This window comes from Pelodiscus sinensis, chromosome 16 (genome assembly GCF_052426305.1).
Source record: "Pelodiscus sinensis isolate ZL-2025 chromosome 16, ASM5242630v1, whole genome shotgun sequence".
Lineage (NCBI taxonomy): Eukaryota > Metazoa > Chordata > Testudines > Trionychidae > Pelodiscus > Pelodiscus sinensis.
The window spans coordinates 23,605,131-23,622,727 of record NC_143067.1 but is presented as its reverse complement, the minus strand read 5'-3'; the positions used below and the strand labels follow the sequence as shown (position 1 = coordinate 23,622,727).

The following is a 17,597-nucleotide window of genomic DNA, read 5'->3' as shown; positions in this document are numbered from 1 at the left end:
CTTTCTGTAGCTGTGTAATTCTCATGACATTTGGAATGTAGTAGAACTAGAAATGATAAAGGTTAAATGAATATCAAAGGTTAGTAGAATATCAAAATGATCATGTTTTGTCTTCCCATTACTCATTGAAAGGGAAGAGTAAAAGAAGCCGTACTGCTAATAATTAACACTTTTTAAAATATTTATATGGTATGTTTTGTCCTATTAGAATGTTTTTCCCTTTTTTTTCCCTAGGTCAATCTTCACTGTTTCCAATGGAAGATGGGTTCCTGGATGATGGACGTGGGGATCAGACTCTTCATAGTGGGTTAGGATCACCACACTGCTTCTCTCACCAAAATGGCGAAAGAGTGGAACGATATTCCCGCAAGGTGTTCGTAGGTGGACTGCCACCAGATATTGATGAAGGTATTCTCAGAAACCAATGCAGTCAAAACAACCCACACTGACCCAATGATAAGGGGTCATTTTACCGGGGGAAGCTGTTCTAGATTTAATTTTAACAAACGGAGGAACCAGTTGATAATTTGACAGTGGAAGGCAGCTTGGGTGAAAGTGATCATGAAATCATAGAGTTCACAATTCTAAGGAACGGTAGAAGGGAGAACAGCAAAGTAGAGACAATGGATTTCAGGAAGGTGGATTTTGGTAAGCTCAGAGAGCTGATAGGTAAGGTCCCATGAGAATCAAGAATGAGGGGAAAAACAACTGAGGAGATTTGCCAGTTTTTCAAAGGGATGTTGTTAAGGCCCAAAAGCAAGCTATTACGCTGTGTAGGAAAGATGGAAAATATGGCAAAAGACTGCCTGGGCTTAACCACAAGATCTTGCATGATCTAAAAATAAAAAAGGAGTCCTATTAAAAAATGGAAATTAGGACAAATTACAAAGAATGAATATAGGCAAACAACACCGGAATGCAGGGGCAAGATCAGAAAGGCAAAGGCACAAAATGAGCTCAAACTAGCTATAGGAATAAAGGGAAACAAGAAGACTTTTTATAAATACATTAGAAGCAAGAGGAAGACCAAGGAGAGGTGCTGCTCAGTGAGGAGGGAGAAACCGTAACAGGAAACTTGGAAATGGCAGAGATGCTTAATGACTTCTTTGTTTCGGTCTTCACCAAGAAATCTAATGAAGGAATGCCTAATATAGTGAATGCTAGTGGAAAGGGAGTAGGTTTAGAAGATAAAATTAAAAAAAAAGTTAAAAATCACTTAGAAAAGTTAGAGATGCCTGCAAGTCACCAGTGCCTGATGAAATGCATCCTAGAATACTTAATAGCTGATAGCTAGAGGCTCAGATACCTCCTCTATCATATTTGGAAAATCATGGGAGACGAGAGATTCCAGAAGACTAGAAAAGGGCAAATATAGTGCCCATCTATAAAAAGGGAAATAAGAACAACCCAGGAAACTACAGACCAAACTACAGTTAGTTTAACTTCTGTGACAGGGAAGATAATGGAGCAAGTAATTAAGGAAATTATCTGTAAACACTTGGAAGGTGGTAAGGTGATAGGTAACAGCCAGCATGGATTTGTAAAGAACAAATCATGTCAAACCAATCTGATAGCTTTCTTTGATAGGATAACGAATCCTGTGGATAAGGGAGAAGCGGTGGATGAGATATATCTGGACTTTAGTAAGGTGTTTGATACGGTCTCGCACGATATTCTTATCAATAAACTAGGCAAATACAACTTAGATGAGGCTACTATAAGGTGGGTGCATAACTGGCAGGATAACTGTATTCAGAGAGTAGTTATTAATGGTTCTCAATCCTGCTGGAAAGGTATAACAAGTGGGGTTCCGCAGGGGTCTGTTTTGGGACCGGCTTTGTTCAGTAGCTTCATCAACGATTTAGATATTAGTATAGAAAGTACACTTATTAAGTTTGCAGATGATACCAAGCTGAGAGGGGTTGCAACTGCTTTGGAGGATAGGGTCATAATTCAAAATGATCTGGACAAATTGGAGAAATGGTCTGAGGTAAACAGGATGAAGTTTAATAAAGACAAATGCAAAGTGCTCCACTTTAGAAGGAACAATCAGTTTCACGCATACAGAATGGGAAGCGACTATCTAGGAAGGAGTACGGCAGAAAGGGAACTAGGGGTTATAGTGGACCACAAGCTAAATATGAGTCAGCAGTGTGATGCTGTTGCAAAAAAAGCAAACATGATTCTGGGATGCATTAATAGGTATGTTGTGAGCAAGACATGAGAAGTCATTCTTCCACTCTACTCTACGCTGGTTAGGCCTCAGTTGGAGTATTGTGTCCAGTTCTGGGCACCACATTTCAAGGAAGATATGGAGAAATTGGAGAGAGTCCAGAAGAGCAACAAGAATGATTAAAGGTCTAGAGAACATGAAGGTCTAGAGAAGGCTGAAAGAATTGGGTTTGTTTAGTTTAGAAAAGAAGATTAAGGGGGGACATGATAGCAGTTTTCAGGTATCTAAAAGGGTGTCATAAGGAGGAGGGAGAAAACTTGTTCATCTTGGCCATTGAGGATAGAACAAGAAGCAGTGGGCTTAAACTGTAGTAAGGGAGGTTTAGGTTGGATGTTAGGAAAAACTTCCTAACTGTCAGGGTGGTTAAACACTAGAATAAATTGCCCAGGGAGATTGTGGAATCTCCATTTGTGGAGATATTTAAGAGTAGGTTAGATAAACATCTATCTGGGATAGTCTAGACCAGTGTTTCCCAAATGGTGCTCCGTGGAACCCCGGGGTTCCGTGAAGTGAAAGTAAGGGTTTCACGAGTATTTGGTCCCCGCCCTCCCCTCCCCGCCTCGAGACCTTCTTCTCTTAAACCTTCTCTGGTTTCCTGCTGGCTTTCAGATACCTCCTCTCCCCTCCCGTGCTGCCCGTCTGCATTTCCAAAGCCTGATCGGGACATGCGTGACTGCATTTTGGCTGCAAGGTCTCCCTGGTTTTTTGGGGTTTTTTTCCCCTTGACAAATTTTCCTCCTGGCTGTAGGGGTTCCTCAAAATTCTTCCGCGTTTAAAAGGATTCCATGGCCAAATAAAATTGGGAAACACAGGTCTAGACAGCACAGTAAAGTACCTATAATCTGGCACCTTTAGGACCCAGGGGGTGCCAGATTATCAAATATGCCGGACTATCGGAAGGGGGGCTATGAGGGGTCTGGGGTGGTGGGGGGGGATGCTAACCCCGACCTCTCATAGCCCCCCCCGACCCTTCATAGCCCCCCCTTCTGATAGTCCAGCTCTGCCCCAGGCGTCCCCGATTCAGCCTCTGCTGGTCAGTTTCAGCAGCGGCTGAATCGGGGACGCCTGGGGCAGAGCAGCTGGAGTGCTGCCAGGTTGGTCCCGAGGGGCAGCACTACAAGACCAACCCGGCAGCGCCCCAGCTGTTCTGCCCCTGGCTTCCCTGATTCAGCTGCTGGTCAGTTTCAGCAGCGGCTGAATCGGGGAAGCTGGATGCTGAGCAGCTCCAATTGTCCAGCAGCCAGAGTACTTCTGGGTTCCTGATAGTGCCGGACCATAAGGAGTGCCGGAGCATTGGTTGCTGGACCAATGGAGTTTTACTGTACTTGGTCCTGCCATGAGGGCAGGGGATTGGACTCTATGACCTCTTGAGGTCCCTTCCAGTCCTAGTATTCTATGATTCTATAAACTGTAAAGTGGACTCTGTTGTGTCTAAAGAATGATAACAGAATTCTTGTATCATATAGTTGGCCAGATCCTAAGTGGCACTGAACACCCGCTGTTCCCATTAGCCCTGTCCCGACAACGGCTTTGTTACTGAATGATAAAAATACGAGCTCTTTAACAAAGAATAGTACAGGTTTTGAGAATGAGGACTTAATGTACTATAACATTTGTGAGATAAATATCTTCTTTCTCCAGTCCGTTTTTTTTTTGTTGTATATAGCCCAGCCCTAGACCATAAAAACAGGCAGATCTGTTTTAGGGAGCAGTCCGTGCTAGGATCTTCATGTGAATAAGATTATCATAGTAATGTTCTTTGGTCAGCAGTGGTCTTGCCTTGACAGATGGATGTAGTGCCTCAGATGCTTAAGACTGTTGTGTCTAATGTAGATCAAAATCTTTCAACACTAAAGGTACATCTAGACTACATGCCTCTGTCGTCAGAGGCATGTAGATTAGGCTACCAGACATAGGAAAATGAAGCGGCGATTTAAATAATCGCCGCTTCATTTAAATTTACATGGCTGCCGCGCTGAGCCAACAAACAGCTGATCAGCTGTTTGTCACCTCAGCGCGATAGTCTGGACGCGCGGGTGTCGACATCAAAGGTATTTGTCGACCACCCAGGTATGCCTCCTGGGATGAGGTTTACCTGGGTGGTCGACAAATACCTTTGATGTCGACACCCGCATGTCCAGACTATCGCGCTGAGGTGACAAACAGCTGATCAGCTGTTTGTTGGCTCAGCGCGGCAGCCATGTAAATTTAAATGAAGCAGCGATTATTTAAATCGCCGCTTCATTTTCCTATGTCTGGTAGCCTAATCTACATGCCTCTGGTGACAGAGGCATGTAGTCTAGACGTACCCTAAGAGAAAACAAACCTTGTGACAGAAATAAATTGGTTTCTGTTAGGACTGTAGATTAATCATAGTTAACATATATACGAACTAAGTCACAAATTAAAAAAATTAATTGCAGTTACTCAGTTTTAATGGCAATGTTAAACAATGAGAATACCAATTGAAATTTATTGAATTTGTTTTTTTACATTTTCAAATATATTGATTTCAAGTACAATTCAGAATACAAAGTGTACAATGCTAATTTTTTTATTTTTCTTACAAATATTTACACTGGAAAAGTGATAAATAGTATTTTTCATGTCACTTAATACAGGTACTGTAGTACAATCTTTGTCATGAGAGTTGAACTTAAAAATGTAGAATTATGTACAAAAATAATGACTTTCAAAAATAATTGTATGTAAAATTTTTAATGAGCTCAGGACTATTACTTCTGGAGCCAGTCATTAAGAAAACAAGTTTGTTTACATTTATGGGAGAATATTGCTGCCTGCTTCTTATTTACACTGCCTTAGAAAGTGAAAATAGGTGTTAGCCTGGTACTTTCATAGCCAGCATTTCAAGGCATTTGTATGCCCCTTCATGCTTTGGCCACTATTCCAAAAGATATGCTTCCATGCTGATGATGCTCATTTAAAAATGCATTAATTACATTTGTGACTGAACTCCTTGGAGAATGGTCTGTCTCCTGCTGTTTTATTCACATTCACCATATATTTCATGTTACAGCACTCTCAGATGATGACCCAGCTTATATTGTTGGTTTTAAGAATAAATTCACTGCAGATCTGACTAAACACAAAGAAGGTACCAGTATGATATTTCTAGAGCAGGGTTGGGGGCCGCTGGCTCTCAGAAAAATCAGTTGGGGGCTGCACACAAGTGAGAAGCCAAAAAATAAAAACCCCAAACCCTCACTGACATGGACCCTAACGGAGAAGGATAAAAACACTCCCTACATTCCCATTGCACACCAGAGCCTAAGGGGGCCCAGGCTAGTAGATTTTGTGTGTGCCAGCTCCCCAATGCTGTGGAGGGAGCCTGAGCCTCAGGGGCCAGATCAAGGCAAGCCAGGAACTGCATCTGGCCCCTGAGCCTTAGTTTCCCCATCTCTGCTCTAAAGAGAGTAACAGCACTCAACCCAATATTTAAGAAACCTAAGGTGCCTTACAAAATCTGAAAGGGATAAGGTGTGGAGAATGCTTTCAGAAATCTTAAAACAGCAACACTAGGATGTGGAAACTAAAGAACCCAAACTACCAATAAAGAAAATCCACCTTCTGCTGGTAGCTTCTGAGTCATGATAATAAAAAATGAACATGCATCGGTCCATGCTGCTTTGAATTGTTATCGAGTAGAACATATCATCATGAGTGCATATCCTTAGGAATGATGATTGAAGCATGAATAACCAATAATCTTTTTTAGCATGTCTGGCATGCAAATATGTTGTAATGCTAGTTACAACTGTGCCACGTGAATGCCTGTTCTCACTTGACAATTGTAAAGAAAAAGTGGGCAGAATTACTTCCTGAAAATGTAATCAAAAGTGTTTGAGTGAATGGCTGAACAAATACAGATTGAACCTCTCCAAACCAGACCACGAATGTTCCTAAACCTGTAGTAAGACTGAATGAACAGATGGGCTCTAAAGCTTTTCATTATTGTTGAATTAAATTTTTTTTTACATAATTCTGCAATTAAGTTCAACTTTCATAATAGAGATCGTATTTGTTAGGTGAATTGAAAAATCCAGTTTCTTTTTTTACAGTGCAAATATTTGTAATTAAAAATAAATATGAAGTGAACACAATATACTTTTTGTTGTAATTTAAATCAATATTTGAAAATACAGAAAACATTTAGATATTTAAATAATTTGTATGATATTGTTTAACAGAGCTATTAATTGCATTTCCTTTTTTAATAGCTTGACAATCCTAGTTTTTATATTAGAAAGATTCTGACTTTTTCAGTAAGGGGGCAATTAGCACGTTTATACCTGTTCTACCTGCCTTACAATAAGTGCATAAAAATACCCACACTATCATTCCCAAGTGTCTCTTTAAAAAGTTGTTTTATGGGTATTTTTTGCATAGTTGTATCTTTTTATGAAATTATATAATCCCCCAATTCTAATTTAATGAATCTGTAACTTTTGGAGCTAGCTTTTAAAAGGTGAAAACATGCAACATTGAATTGGTATTCAAATGTTCAATTACTTGGATCATGTGTTTCAAATTACTAAACACTTTGGAAGTAAGGAAGTACATTCTTCTTCCTTATGAGACCTGCCCATGTTTTAAAATATTCTTCCAATGGGCTTCAGAAACTAAGAGTAACAGTAATATTACCAGCAGTACTATTAGGTTTGTACAGTCTCATCTAGTTTTGGCTAATTATTCAGCTCCTTATGCAAATTATTGTTCTACTTTGTGGCAGAAATGAATGCAGAAACCAAAAATATTTGACTTCAACATGAATAATGGGCGGAGAGACATTTCAGTGGCTGTGTAAAGAATGATATACAGCAACACTAGGATCAGATCTACACTACCACATGTCGGCAAAATGTGTGGTGCTCGGGGTGTGAAAAAAAAAAAAAAACCAAGACCTCTGAGCAACATAGGTTTTATCAGCATAAGTGGTAGCGCAAAGTGCTGTGTCAGCGGAAAAAGCTCTCCTGCCAACATAGCTAGCATCACTTGTTGCGAGTGGTAAAATTACATCAGTCAGAGAGCTCTGTGCCACTGTAAACTTGCTAATATAGTCCATAGCTTTAGTGTTGCAGAGACACATCTGATAAAGGAATCCTGTGTCTCAAGATGTCTGAGCATGAGAGGGGCTGTTGTTGGAGCACTGTGGCAACTGCGATCAAAAAAGTTCATATACTGTGGATTTTTTTTTAACCATAACATTATTTTAATATAGACTTGTTTTTCAGTCAACAAGATTGTAATATATTGCACTTGTAAATCACTGAGAGATGACAGTCTGACATCCCTGTCAAGCATAAGATACTTTCACCCTGGTTACCATGGGATATGCTGTTAGCAATTAAAAGGGCATATGTAACATGACATTTATAATACAATAGAATGTTGTTGGGGAATATATTCTTTATTCCCAGGTAATGTATTTTATTGTGTGAAAATAGGTTGGCATATGAACAGTGCATTTTGTGTAGGACCCTAGACTTACCACAGTTGTATTGCTTTTGTTAACCTATATTGAAATTTTAAGTCAGGATTCTCAAGACGTGCTATGTTGTTTCCTTCTCTTCCCCCACAGCTGCCGGAAAAAGTGAACTAGATTAAAGATCACAATCCATATAGATATAATTTAAATCCACCTCGCCACTGTAAAATTTTAAGGCCCTTTGATCCTAATTCAGGAAGACATTTAAGCATATTCTTTAAAACTAGGCATATGTAAGTGTTGTCTTGAATGGAGGCCTATTTCTGCAAAGTTACAAAGTGGTGGACTCACTGCTATCTCTGTACCAACATGTAACCTCGACATAATTCCATTGCAGTAAACATTCCTGTTAACCCTCAGAGCACCAACCAAGAAAACTGTCAGAATGGTGGTTTGTCACCTTTTTCCACTATAAATATAAGCAAAAAAAACCTTGTATAGGCCACATTGAAAAACATAAAACTGGTGACACTTGTCCAGATTTTTTATAATTAAATGTATATGTGGGAAAGCCCCCTACACTAATTATGAATATCTGATATATAATGAAAATCACTGATAGAGATCAGTCTTGCAGTCACAAGAAGGGTCTTTTGCTCTCAGAGTAGGAGGGGCCTGGACTCCTGAAAAGCACTGTTGCCCTCTCTTCTGTGTCTCTTTTCCTTTGTACAAAAATGTCCATGACCAACCTCTCTGTGAGGGAAGATTGTTGTTTTTGAGAGAAGTGATTAGTAAAATAATAGAAAATGGGGTGAATCCAAGTGGTGACCTTGTCATTTCTGTGGAAAAAACTACTTAGTGTGATGAAGGGATAAATGACAAACCATTGGGAAAACATTTATTTAGGTATTTGTAATTGTCCCTAGGTGCTAATGTAGTCCATTTAAAACTTGCAGATGCCTCTTCAGTAATGGGAAATTTTATGACCACTTGCGCTTTTTACACAGGTGCTTCTTGTTCAGATACTCCTTATTACTAGAGGCCATTCTATTTGGTGGCGAGGGGGGAATTACCTAAGCTCAAAAAGAACAATGTCATAATTAGTGGAACATTTTTTGCAGGACTAGCAAATATAAATTGTTACCAGAATATTGAACTGGAAGGAGGATTTGAAATACGTGTTGTAATTATTTCCTGTTACTGTAGCGTATGTGTTCTCCTCATTCTATGCTATAGCTATAGTTATTACATAACTGCATTCTGCAAGTATTACTGTAAGTTAGTCTGAGGTCAAACTTGGATAATGCAGACAGATGTGGCACAAGCATGTGATCTGAAAAGGCTTGACTGGGCCTTGTGATATTCCCTTCTCTTTTCTCCAAACTATTTGTGATTGCAAGGCAGATTGGAAGAGCTTACTGCTCAGCAGTCAGTCAAGGATTTGGACTTTGAACTCTATGTGGGAGAATGCCTGAAGCTAGGATATTGTAGCTATTTATAGTCATTGATTTCATTCCTGTGACTTAGTGGGCTGCAAGCCTTTATTTGTAACCCTTAATAAAGAGACAAAATCTGGATCTTTCATCTGTTTTCATGACTATTTAATGTATGTTTGGACTAGTCATGAAGATTCCTCTTCCCTCAGTAAATTTGTCAGTTGTCTATTTGTTTATAGGTTAGGATAAAATATTACCAAATTACCTCAAATCCAGTTTCTCAAAGCTTTTTATGTTCAGTAGAGTTTATCCTTCTAATCATGCTCCTTTTTATCCCTTCTTCCTCCTTTCTCTCAGACGAGATCACAGCTAGCTTTCGTCGCTTTGGTCCTTTGATTGTGGATTGGCCACACAAGGCAGAAAGCAAATCCTATTTTCCTCCTAAAGGTAACTCTCACGATTTTAACATTATTTTAAGAACCATTGCAGAACCCGTGACTTCACTGTGAGGATTTGAAGTGTAATTTTCATTGTGTAAGGGATCGTCCTGTTCACTGCCCCATACCAAGTTGAAAATACCCCTAAAATCATGATGTAACTTGCAACATCCTGCAGGCTATGCCCCCTGCTCACTGTGCTTGCCAACCCCACTCTCCTGGGGGGTGGGAACCCTGGTGCTCCTCCCCCTGGCCATTGCCAGCCCAAGCCCCTTCTCCCTCCCCTGCCATGCCAGGCCTGACCCCCTTGACCCTCTCTCTCTCCCGCGAGCCACAGTCCTTTCTCTCCCATCCTTAATCCCTCCCACCCCCATCTTGGCTGCAGTGCGTGCCAGACCCAGCTCTAACTCCAGCAGCTGGGGGGGCGCAGGGGTGCCTGCCCCCACCTCGTGTGGGATGCAGCAAGGTGCAGGTAGTGTCATGTGCATGTGGTGCTCCAGGGCAGTGCGGCCTGCTGTGGTGGGGAAAGCAGCAGCATGGGGTGCCGCTGTCCTGACCTCTCTCGCATGTGGTCCTGCCTGCACTGCTCATTGCCCCAGCCCTGCCTGCAGGGCCCAGAGACGCCCTTCTGCCAGCTCCTCTGGCTGGCTCGAGGGTACTCTGGCAGCTGCAGAAAGTGCAGCCACTGGGATGGCAGAGTGTCTCTGTGGGGGCAGCCAGACTCTGGGCAGCTGGGCACTATACTCTGGCTCCCCAAGAGCCTGGCAACAGGGAACCCCCAAGAGCCTGCTGTTAGCACATAAGCCCAGCTGGGAGCCCCACTTCTAGCACCTGTCCCCAAGGTGCTTTCCCAAGCACTGCATCCCCCCTCTCCCCTGCCTTTAGGCTGTCATGGCTGTGATGTAAGTTCTGCCGGCTACTGTGCCATGTTTCTTGGTATTGAAAGCCTTGTGGGATGGAGGTGGAGGAACGGCAGTAGGGGCTTGGTTTAAAATAGCAATTCCAAGTGATGAGGGGAAGCAGCGAAGTCAGCTTTAACTGGTAGAGGGGGGGTGGAGGGAGAGAAGGAGGGGACAGGTAGAACACAGAGTGACTTGATGATGTCACTGTGTCATCCCGCAGGAAAAAGTTTTTTTTTAATATAGAGAGAGATTACTCCTGGTCTGACTCAGCCCTTACTTTCTCTATAACTCCTTCCTCTCATTTCTCTAGTCTTTACGGTGCCTGACCTCTGACTACATCATATGCAAAATGTTACAAACTAATTCTTTGTACGGGGGAGTGCATAGCTAGGCAGCCCTCAGACAAAATTGTACTAGGGATCTTGGAAGTAGTTTAAGAAAGAGGCAGCAGTGCGAGGTGGCAGGTGGAAGCTAGTTTTTAAACCAGCTCCCTGCATAGACCAGCTTCGGCCAGGCACCCCGTGCTGTTGCCTCTGTTTCAGAGGGAACAGTACAAGGTGGCAGATGGCTCCCCTGCATTCTCCATTTAAAATTTGGACCAGCGGGCTGGGACTGAACCAGCCTGCTGGTCCTAGTTTTACATGCAAAGCATGTGCTGGAAGATGGGGATGGGAGGATATATTGCAGTTAACCAGATCTGTTAATTACTAAGCAATTGCTTATTGGTTAAATGGTTAACTGGCTAGCCACTGACATCCCTAAATTGTACCTCACATTTACACTCACCTGTGCTGGTAGGCTGGAGCCAAGGCTCTACCTGTTCCCACCTCTTTGCTTGCTTTCTACCTGACAGCACAAAAAGTATAAGAACAGAGTACTGAGCACATTCTCTAGCTTCCCTGTGTGGCAGAGGGAAAACGTTTGTGTGTATTGGTGGGACGTCTTATTGTTTGTTCCTTTTTATGTTGCTGCATAATCATGTGGGCTGATCCCACAGTCTGCGCCTAAATCATTATGCTAAATAGCATGAACCCTAGAAAGGTAAATCGCTCAATCTCCTGAAGAATTGTTGTCTTATCTAGGATATGCATTCTTGCTGTTCCAAGATGAAAGCTCTGTACAGGCTCTGATTGATGCATGTATTGAAGAAGATGGAAAACTCTACCTTTGTGTCTCCAGCCCCACTATCAAAGACAAACCGGTAGGTAATATTTTCATGTACTTTAGAGTTGGTATAAAATGAGGCTATACACTGGACACTTCAGATGCCATACATGTTTGACTTAATTGAAATATATTAGTGTCCAAAGAGGATAGTATGATTATGCATTAGTACTGTTACTTTGACTGAGTCTGATCCAAAGCCGAGTGACTCCTGTTCATTTCAGTGGGCTCTGTTGGCAAACAGCAGAAATTGTTGATTAGTAAATAAACTATGCATAGTCATGCATGCAGGAACCATTATTTATTAAGGTAGTGATTAGCCTGATGCCTGCACTACAGCTTACTCTCACAACAGCACAAAAATCATGGACACATGTACTTGTAAACTTTATATAGCATGATTGGATTGTGTAATTCATCACATTAACAGGAAGAACTTGTATATTTCATATCAATTAAATAACAAGATGAAATTTGATGTGCTTAGGTCACCATTGGCATCAGCACCTAATTGTTGATGGGCAGTCTGTGGCTTGGGCCGCATGTTGCCCATCAGGGTTCTACGTATGGTCCATAAGACACTTGTTTATCTTACCTACATGCTGGCTCTACAGATTCTGCTGCTTTCCATCCTCAGTGTTTTTCCTATTGATATTACTAAAGTGACATGCACATAAGCAAGGGCATGTGAAGTGAGGTGTGTGCTGATTACACACAATATTGACTGTGAGAGTCACGTATCCAGTCGAAAGAGTGCTATGTTCCAGTTGGTGCACCCTGCAAATTCTAGGTCTGCAAGCACAATTAGCAAAACTAGTCTTGCGCTCCACTGAGATGAAGGTAGGCCATTTGTGTGGTCCACTCACTAGCCTAGGTTGCTTGTCGCTAGCTAGCCTAATTGATAGTTGATGTACAGTCACTCATACCATTTGAAAGTTTTACCATCAGGAAGGTTACATTGTAACTGATAGTTGATATTGCTAAAATACTTAAATTAACTCTTAATCTGAATTAGGAACAGTAAACAAAAGTTTGTTTTCTGGCCATAGGTTCAGATCAGGCCTTGGAATCTAAGTGATAGTGACTTTGTGATGGATGGTTCGCAGCCTCTTGATCCACGAAAAACTATTTTTGTTGGAGGCGTTCCTCGGCCATTACGGGCAGGTATAGTACACATGTTGCAGCCTCTGGCATGCTAATTGTGGTATGTTGTACAATTAGCTTTACTGCTTTGTGACAATAGTGGGAGTTATTTCAGCAGAGTATCTTGGGAGAAACTGTAAACATATTATTGTTTGAAAAAGGTAAATCTTACTGATGCTATATAACTGTAGTTAGTGACAGAAGTACAAATAAACATGCATGTCCAATGCTTAGAATAGCAGAGAGGAGATTTAGAAAATAAAAATCTACCTAACTATATGTGTGTTTCGGTTTAGTGGAACTTGCAATGATAATGGACCGGCTGTATGGAGGGGTGTGCTATGCTGGAATTGACACAGATCCTGAGCTGAAATACCCAAAAGGAGCTGGGCGGGTTGCGTTTTCTAATCAACAAAGTTACATAGCTGCTATCAGTGCCCGCTTTGTTCAGCTGCAGCATGGAGAGATAGATAAACGGGTAAGGACTCAAGCATATTTTGTTTGTTCAGAAATGTCTTGTTTCCATGTAAATATCGTTGTGAAGATGAAATATTACATATAGACTTACTGCATACCTTACATTTAGATTGTGCTATGTGAGCACAGCCCATGGTGCACTGGAAGGTAACCTAGAGGTAGAATGCCTCCATTAACTCCCTGGCACATAGAGGGATCATGCCAGCTGCCATAGCCCTTCATAGGAGTATAGCGTATTCCCACTCTGAGGCTGTCTAACCCTGAAGGCTGAGGCAAAGGGATGGAGTGAAGCATTTTTGAAAGAGGAAGCAGTTCTTGTTTTCCCTGCCTCCAGTGTGCATAACCATAAAGGATAGGCAGAACCTGATACTGGAAGGTGAGACTGTGTTTTTCCAGAAGGGACCACCAGATCATCTAGTCTGACCTCCAGCTCGTACACATTTCAAAGGGAGAGAGACAGCGGGAACCCGTGGCAGTGGGGAGCAAAGCAGTCCCCACTGGCACAGGTTCCCTCTGTTCCTCTTCCTTTGAAATGTACACGAGCCACAGGCAGCTCTTGTACATTCCAAAGGGAGAGGAGCAGCAGCGGGACTGTTTCAATCCCCGCTCGTGCCATTTCCCCTCTGGCCCCTGTGGAGACTGTACTGGACAGAGGGGAACTGGGTTTTAAGCCGACTTCCCCTTCTCCAGTACCGGCTTGAGCTCTCCTCCTCCCTCCCTCTCTTCACCCCCTCCCCCCCGCCCCGGCATACCTGGGAGGTCGACAAATGCCTTTGATGTCGACCGCGGAGCATCCAGATTACTGCTGATCGGCTCAGCGCAGCAGCCATTTAAATGTAAATGAAGCGGCGATTATTTAAATCGCTGCTTCATTTTCCTATGCTGGGTAGTCTAATCTACATGCCTCTGTCGCCAGAGGCATGTAGTCTAGACGTACCCTTAGATGCTTAAGAGGAAGAAAAGCCCCACACCTTGACCCCAATAACAACAAAAATATATTGAATTGGGGGAAGAGAAATCCCTTCCTGACCCCATTAAGTGACCGCTGATGCAGGAAATTGTGGGACTGTTCCTGAAAGAGCATGGTGAGAGTGTATTATAGAGTATGCTGTAAATATGTATAGACACATAACCCTCCCCATCTGCCTTAGAAATTTTCATTATTGTGTTATGTCAAGTTAACTTTTTAAAGAGACAATTTAAGAAGGAGCAGAGTTGTCCTCACTCTAATATAAATGACGTGTACCAGTTTTAGCTACACTGTGTGCACCTCTGCTTTTTGTTTCTGCTTCACATATAAGAAATCCATGTTGGTAATCTGAAAGGTTTCAGTGTCCTGGACTATAAATGAAACAGGATTGCAGGTTGTTACTGCCACTCTTTGCTTCATTTAGTTCTGCATCTCAGGTTTTGCTTTCTGCAATTGTATAGTCTTTCATTTTCTTAAAAAAAAACAAAAACACCACTTCCCTTAAACTCCAGCATTCTCTCACTACTGTTGGATGACAGAACTGCTCTTATAATTTTACTTCCATTCTGTCCTCAAAGTCTGTGCAGACAAGCTGTAGTCTTTCAGTGATTTGAGCATGGCACTGGGAATCAGGAACTCCTTTGTCCTAATCTTGGCTCTGATATGGATTCCCTCTGTGGCTTTGAACAAATCACTACCAAAGCCCAATTGTGCAACCTCTGCTTGCATAAGTGAGCATGTGGGTGAATAGTCCCATTGAAGCCAATGGGACTGTTTAAGTCCTTGCTATTTCTGAACAAGGATTGTACAATCAGAGCTATCTCCCCTGCCTCAGTTTCCCCATTTCTGGTTGGTTTTTTTTAAAGAGTGATAAGATACTGGAATGGCTAATTAAAAGAACATTTTGAATGTGAAGATGGTAAATAAATGCTGAATGTTATTGTTGCTAAATAAAAGTAAGCACTGCTAGACTTCAGAGATCAGCATCAAAACACTCATTTGTCCAGATATTCAGTACTGAGTTACACTGATTGCATATTTGACCTTCTTTAGAACCTGGAAAGGTTCTCCCGTTATTCCTTGAGAAAAAGGAAACTACAGAGTGTCAACAGGATTTTCTTCCCCAGCTTTCTGTGTTAAACAGTGAGGGTGGCAAGAATACAAAGTTCCCATCCACCTTTCACATCTTCAGAACAGACCTTGTTAGCTCACGTGTTCTACTGTCTCAAAATGAAACCTACAGTTGTGTGGGCTGGTTAGATATAGATTAAATTCTCAATAGTGACTGGCTTCCTTTGAATGTAGGAGAGAAGAACCACCACAATATAACTGGATGCAACTCCTGATTCTGGGGCCTGTTCTATGTTGGTTGCTAGTGTGCTTGACAACAGCCTCTCTATTAGGAGTGTAAGCGAGTAGTTGAATTGACTCCTCGCATTTCTCTCCCCCTCCACCTCCCTGCCTTAGAATCAGACACAGCAAAGGGGGAGCTGGAGCTGGTGCTCGGGGGAGCTGGCTTGAAAGCTAGTTTCCCCCCCCCCCCCCACCATCTCTGTGGTGCCACCTGCCCTGCTTCCGTGCAGCTGCCTCTTTCAGAGGCAGCAGCAGGGAGCGGGCAGGGGAGGCTGCTCCACCTTCTGCGGAGCAGCCCCTATCCACGGGGGCTCCCAGTAGAGAGCTGAGACCCCCCCCCCCCCCAAACGGACCATTGCTGGAGTAGTCTCGGTGGCTGGGGCTGGCCGCAAACAATGGTCAGGGATTGTTGCCATGCAGCAGCCCATGTCCGAAGCGGCCTAGGCTGATTGCAAACACAGGCTGCTCTGGCAGCAGCCCATATCCATGGGGGCTGCTGAACCCAGCGTGAGCTGGGACTGAGCAAGCCCAGCTCAATCCTGGCTCGCACCAGATCCAGGAACTACCCTTGCTGCAGCTCTGGGGCTTAAATGTAGTAAGAGCCCAGCCCAGCTCTTACTACATTTAAACTGCAGAGCTGCAGAGGGGTAGCTCCTGGACCCAGCACAAGCTGGGACTAAATGCCTTCTCTTATTGACTAATTGTGTAGTCGATACAATTTGTATCGACTACACAATTAGTTGTTACCCCCTCTTAACATCCTTAGTCTCTATGCTGCTTCAGAATGTGTTAGCTGGGGGATCCACAGTGGGTCATCTTCAGCTGGGGATTGCAAAAGTGTAGCATACTTGGACCATGATCCCTTCCCTACCCCCTCCTTTTTTCCTATGTAGGGATTTACATGGGAACTACATGGAGTCAGAATTCTTCCATACCTAGAAAATCCTGAGCTAGGAAGATATATGTGCTTTCTGGTTTTTTTCCTGTGCTACAGTGGCGCGCACACAGGCTAGATTACAGCTAAGAATCTTATTCTCGATGTCATTTGTATAGTTGTATTCCATAGCCTGCAGTAAAGCCAATGGGGCCACCAGAGAAAGTGGGAGCCAGCTGCAGAGCCCACAGTGAAGCATCCCCAGGTGTGGGACTAGCAGCAGAGCCTCCTCCCTAAGAGAGGGGCTAGCAGCAGCTCCTGCTCCCCCGCTCCCAGGGGAGGCTTTGCTGCAGGCTCTGCAGTATAAATCTTATTTTAGCTTTATACTGCAAAGCCTGCAGTGCATATAACTGCTATGATTTTTATGGTTACATTTTTAATCTCATTTTTACATCCCTAATATATACTACCTATATGGCCCTGAAATTGTCATGTGGGCCATAGCTGTGTGCTGATTGGGCAGCAAGTGGTCCTTGGATTGCAAGCTGAGAACCATTGATGTGAAATCTGTACTGTTCTAATTACTCATTTACTGTTAATGAGATTAATTACATCTCCCGGATGAAATGGAAGTACTAGAGGAAGATGAAGCAAACTAAATGGAGAATTTGTTGTTTAAGGATAAAATGAATCTTGAAAATAAATGGAAATATAGACTAGAGATGTTAGCAATTAATTGAATAGCCATGTAACCGCACAACGTATTATCGGTTACATGATTATTTGATAGTCCCCAGGGGTAGGGCCAGCAGCCAGTGCACTCCTGACACCATTCCCAGGGAGTCCCCTGCTACTGGGTGCTGCTACCTCTATATTAGAAGCAGCAGCACAGAGTGGCAGGCGGGAGCCAGTCTGCAAGAGGAGCCAGTTTAAAAACCAGCTCCTGCCTGCTGCCCCACACTGCTGCCTCTGATACAGAAGCAGCAGTGCAGTGTGGCAGCACCCCAGTTCATGGGGGAGTCTGAACTCCCTGTGGACAGAAGCTGCATCAGGATCCCATGGAGCAGGCTCTCCTGCTTCCTACCTGCTGCTGCCTCTGATAGAGGCAGCGGGGTGGGGGTGGAGGAGCTGCTTACGTGAGCCAGTATGCATGGGGAGTTGG

The 17,597-nt window shown here is 43.0% G+C and overlaps 1 protein-coding gene across 9 annotated transcripts in view; it reads left to right on the top strand.

Moving 5' to 3' along the window:
• The window catches only part of CPEB4 (cytoplasmic polyadenylation element binding protein 4), a 293,293-nt gene that overhangs the window by 232,670 nt on the left and 43,026 nt on the right, over positions 1-17,597 (top strand). For all 9 annotated transcript variants that reach the window (XM_075900271.2, XM_075900273.2, XM_075900272.2 and 6 more), the window contains 5 exons: positions 235-408; positions 9,473-9,562; positions 11,537-11,655; positions 12,668-12,782; positions 13,058-13,239. In XM_075900271.2, coding sequence (XP_075756386.1) covers positions 235-408; positions 9,473-9,562; positions 11,537-11,655; positions 12,668-12,782; positions 13,058-13,239 — 680 coding nt within the window. The remainder of the gene's footprint in view (positions 1-234; positions 409-9,472; positions 9,563-11,536; positions 11,656-12,667; positions 12,783-13,057; positions 13,240-17,597) is intronic.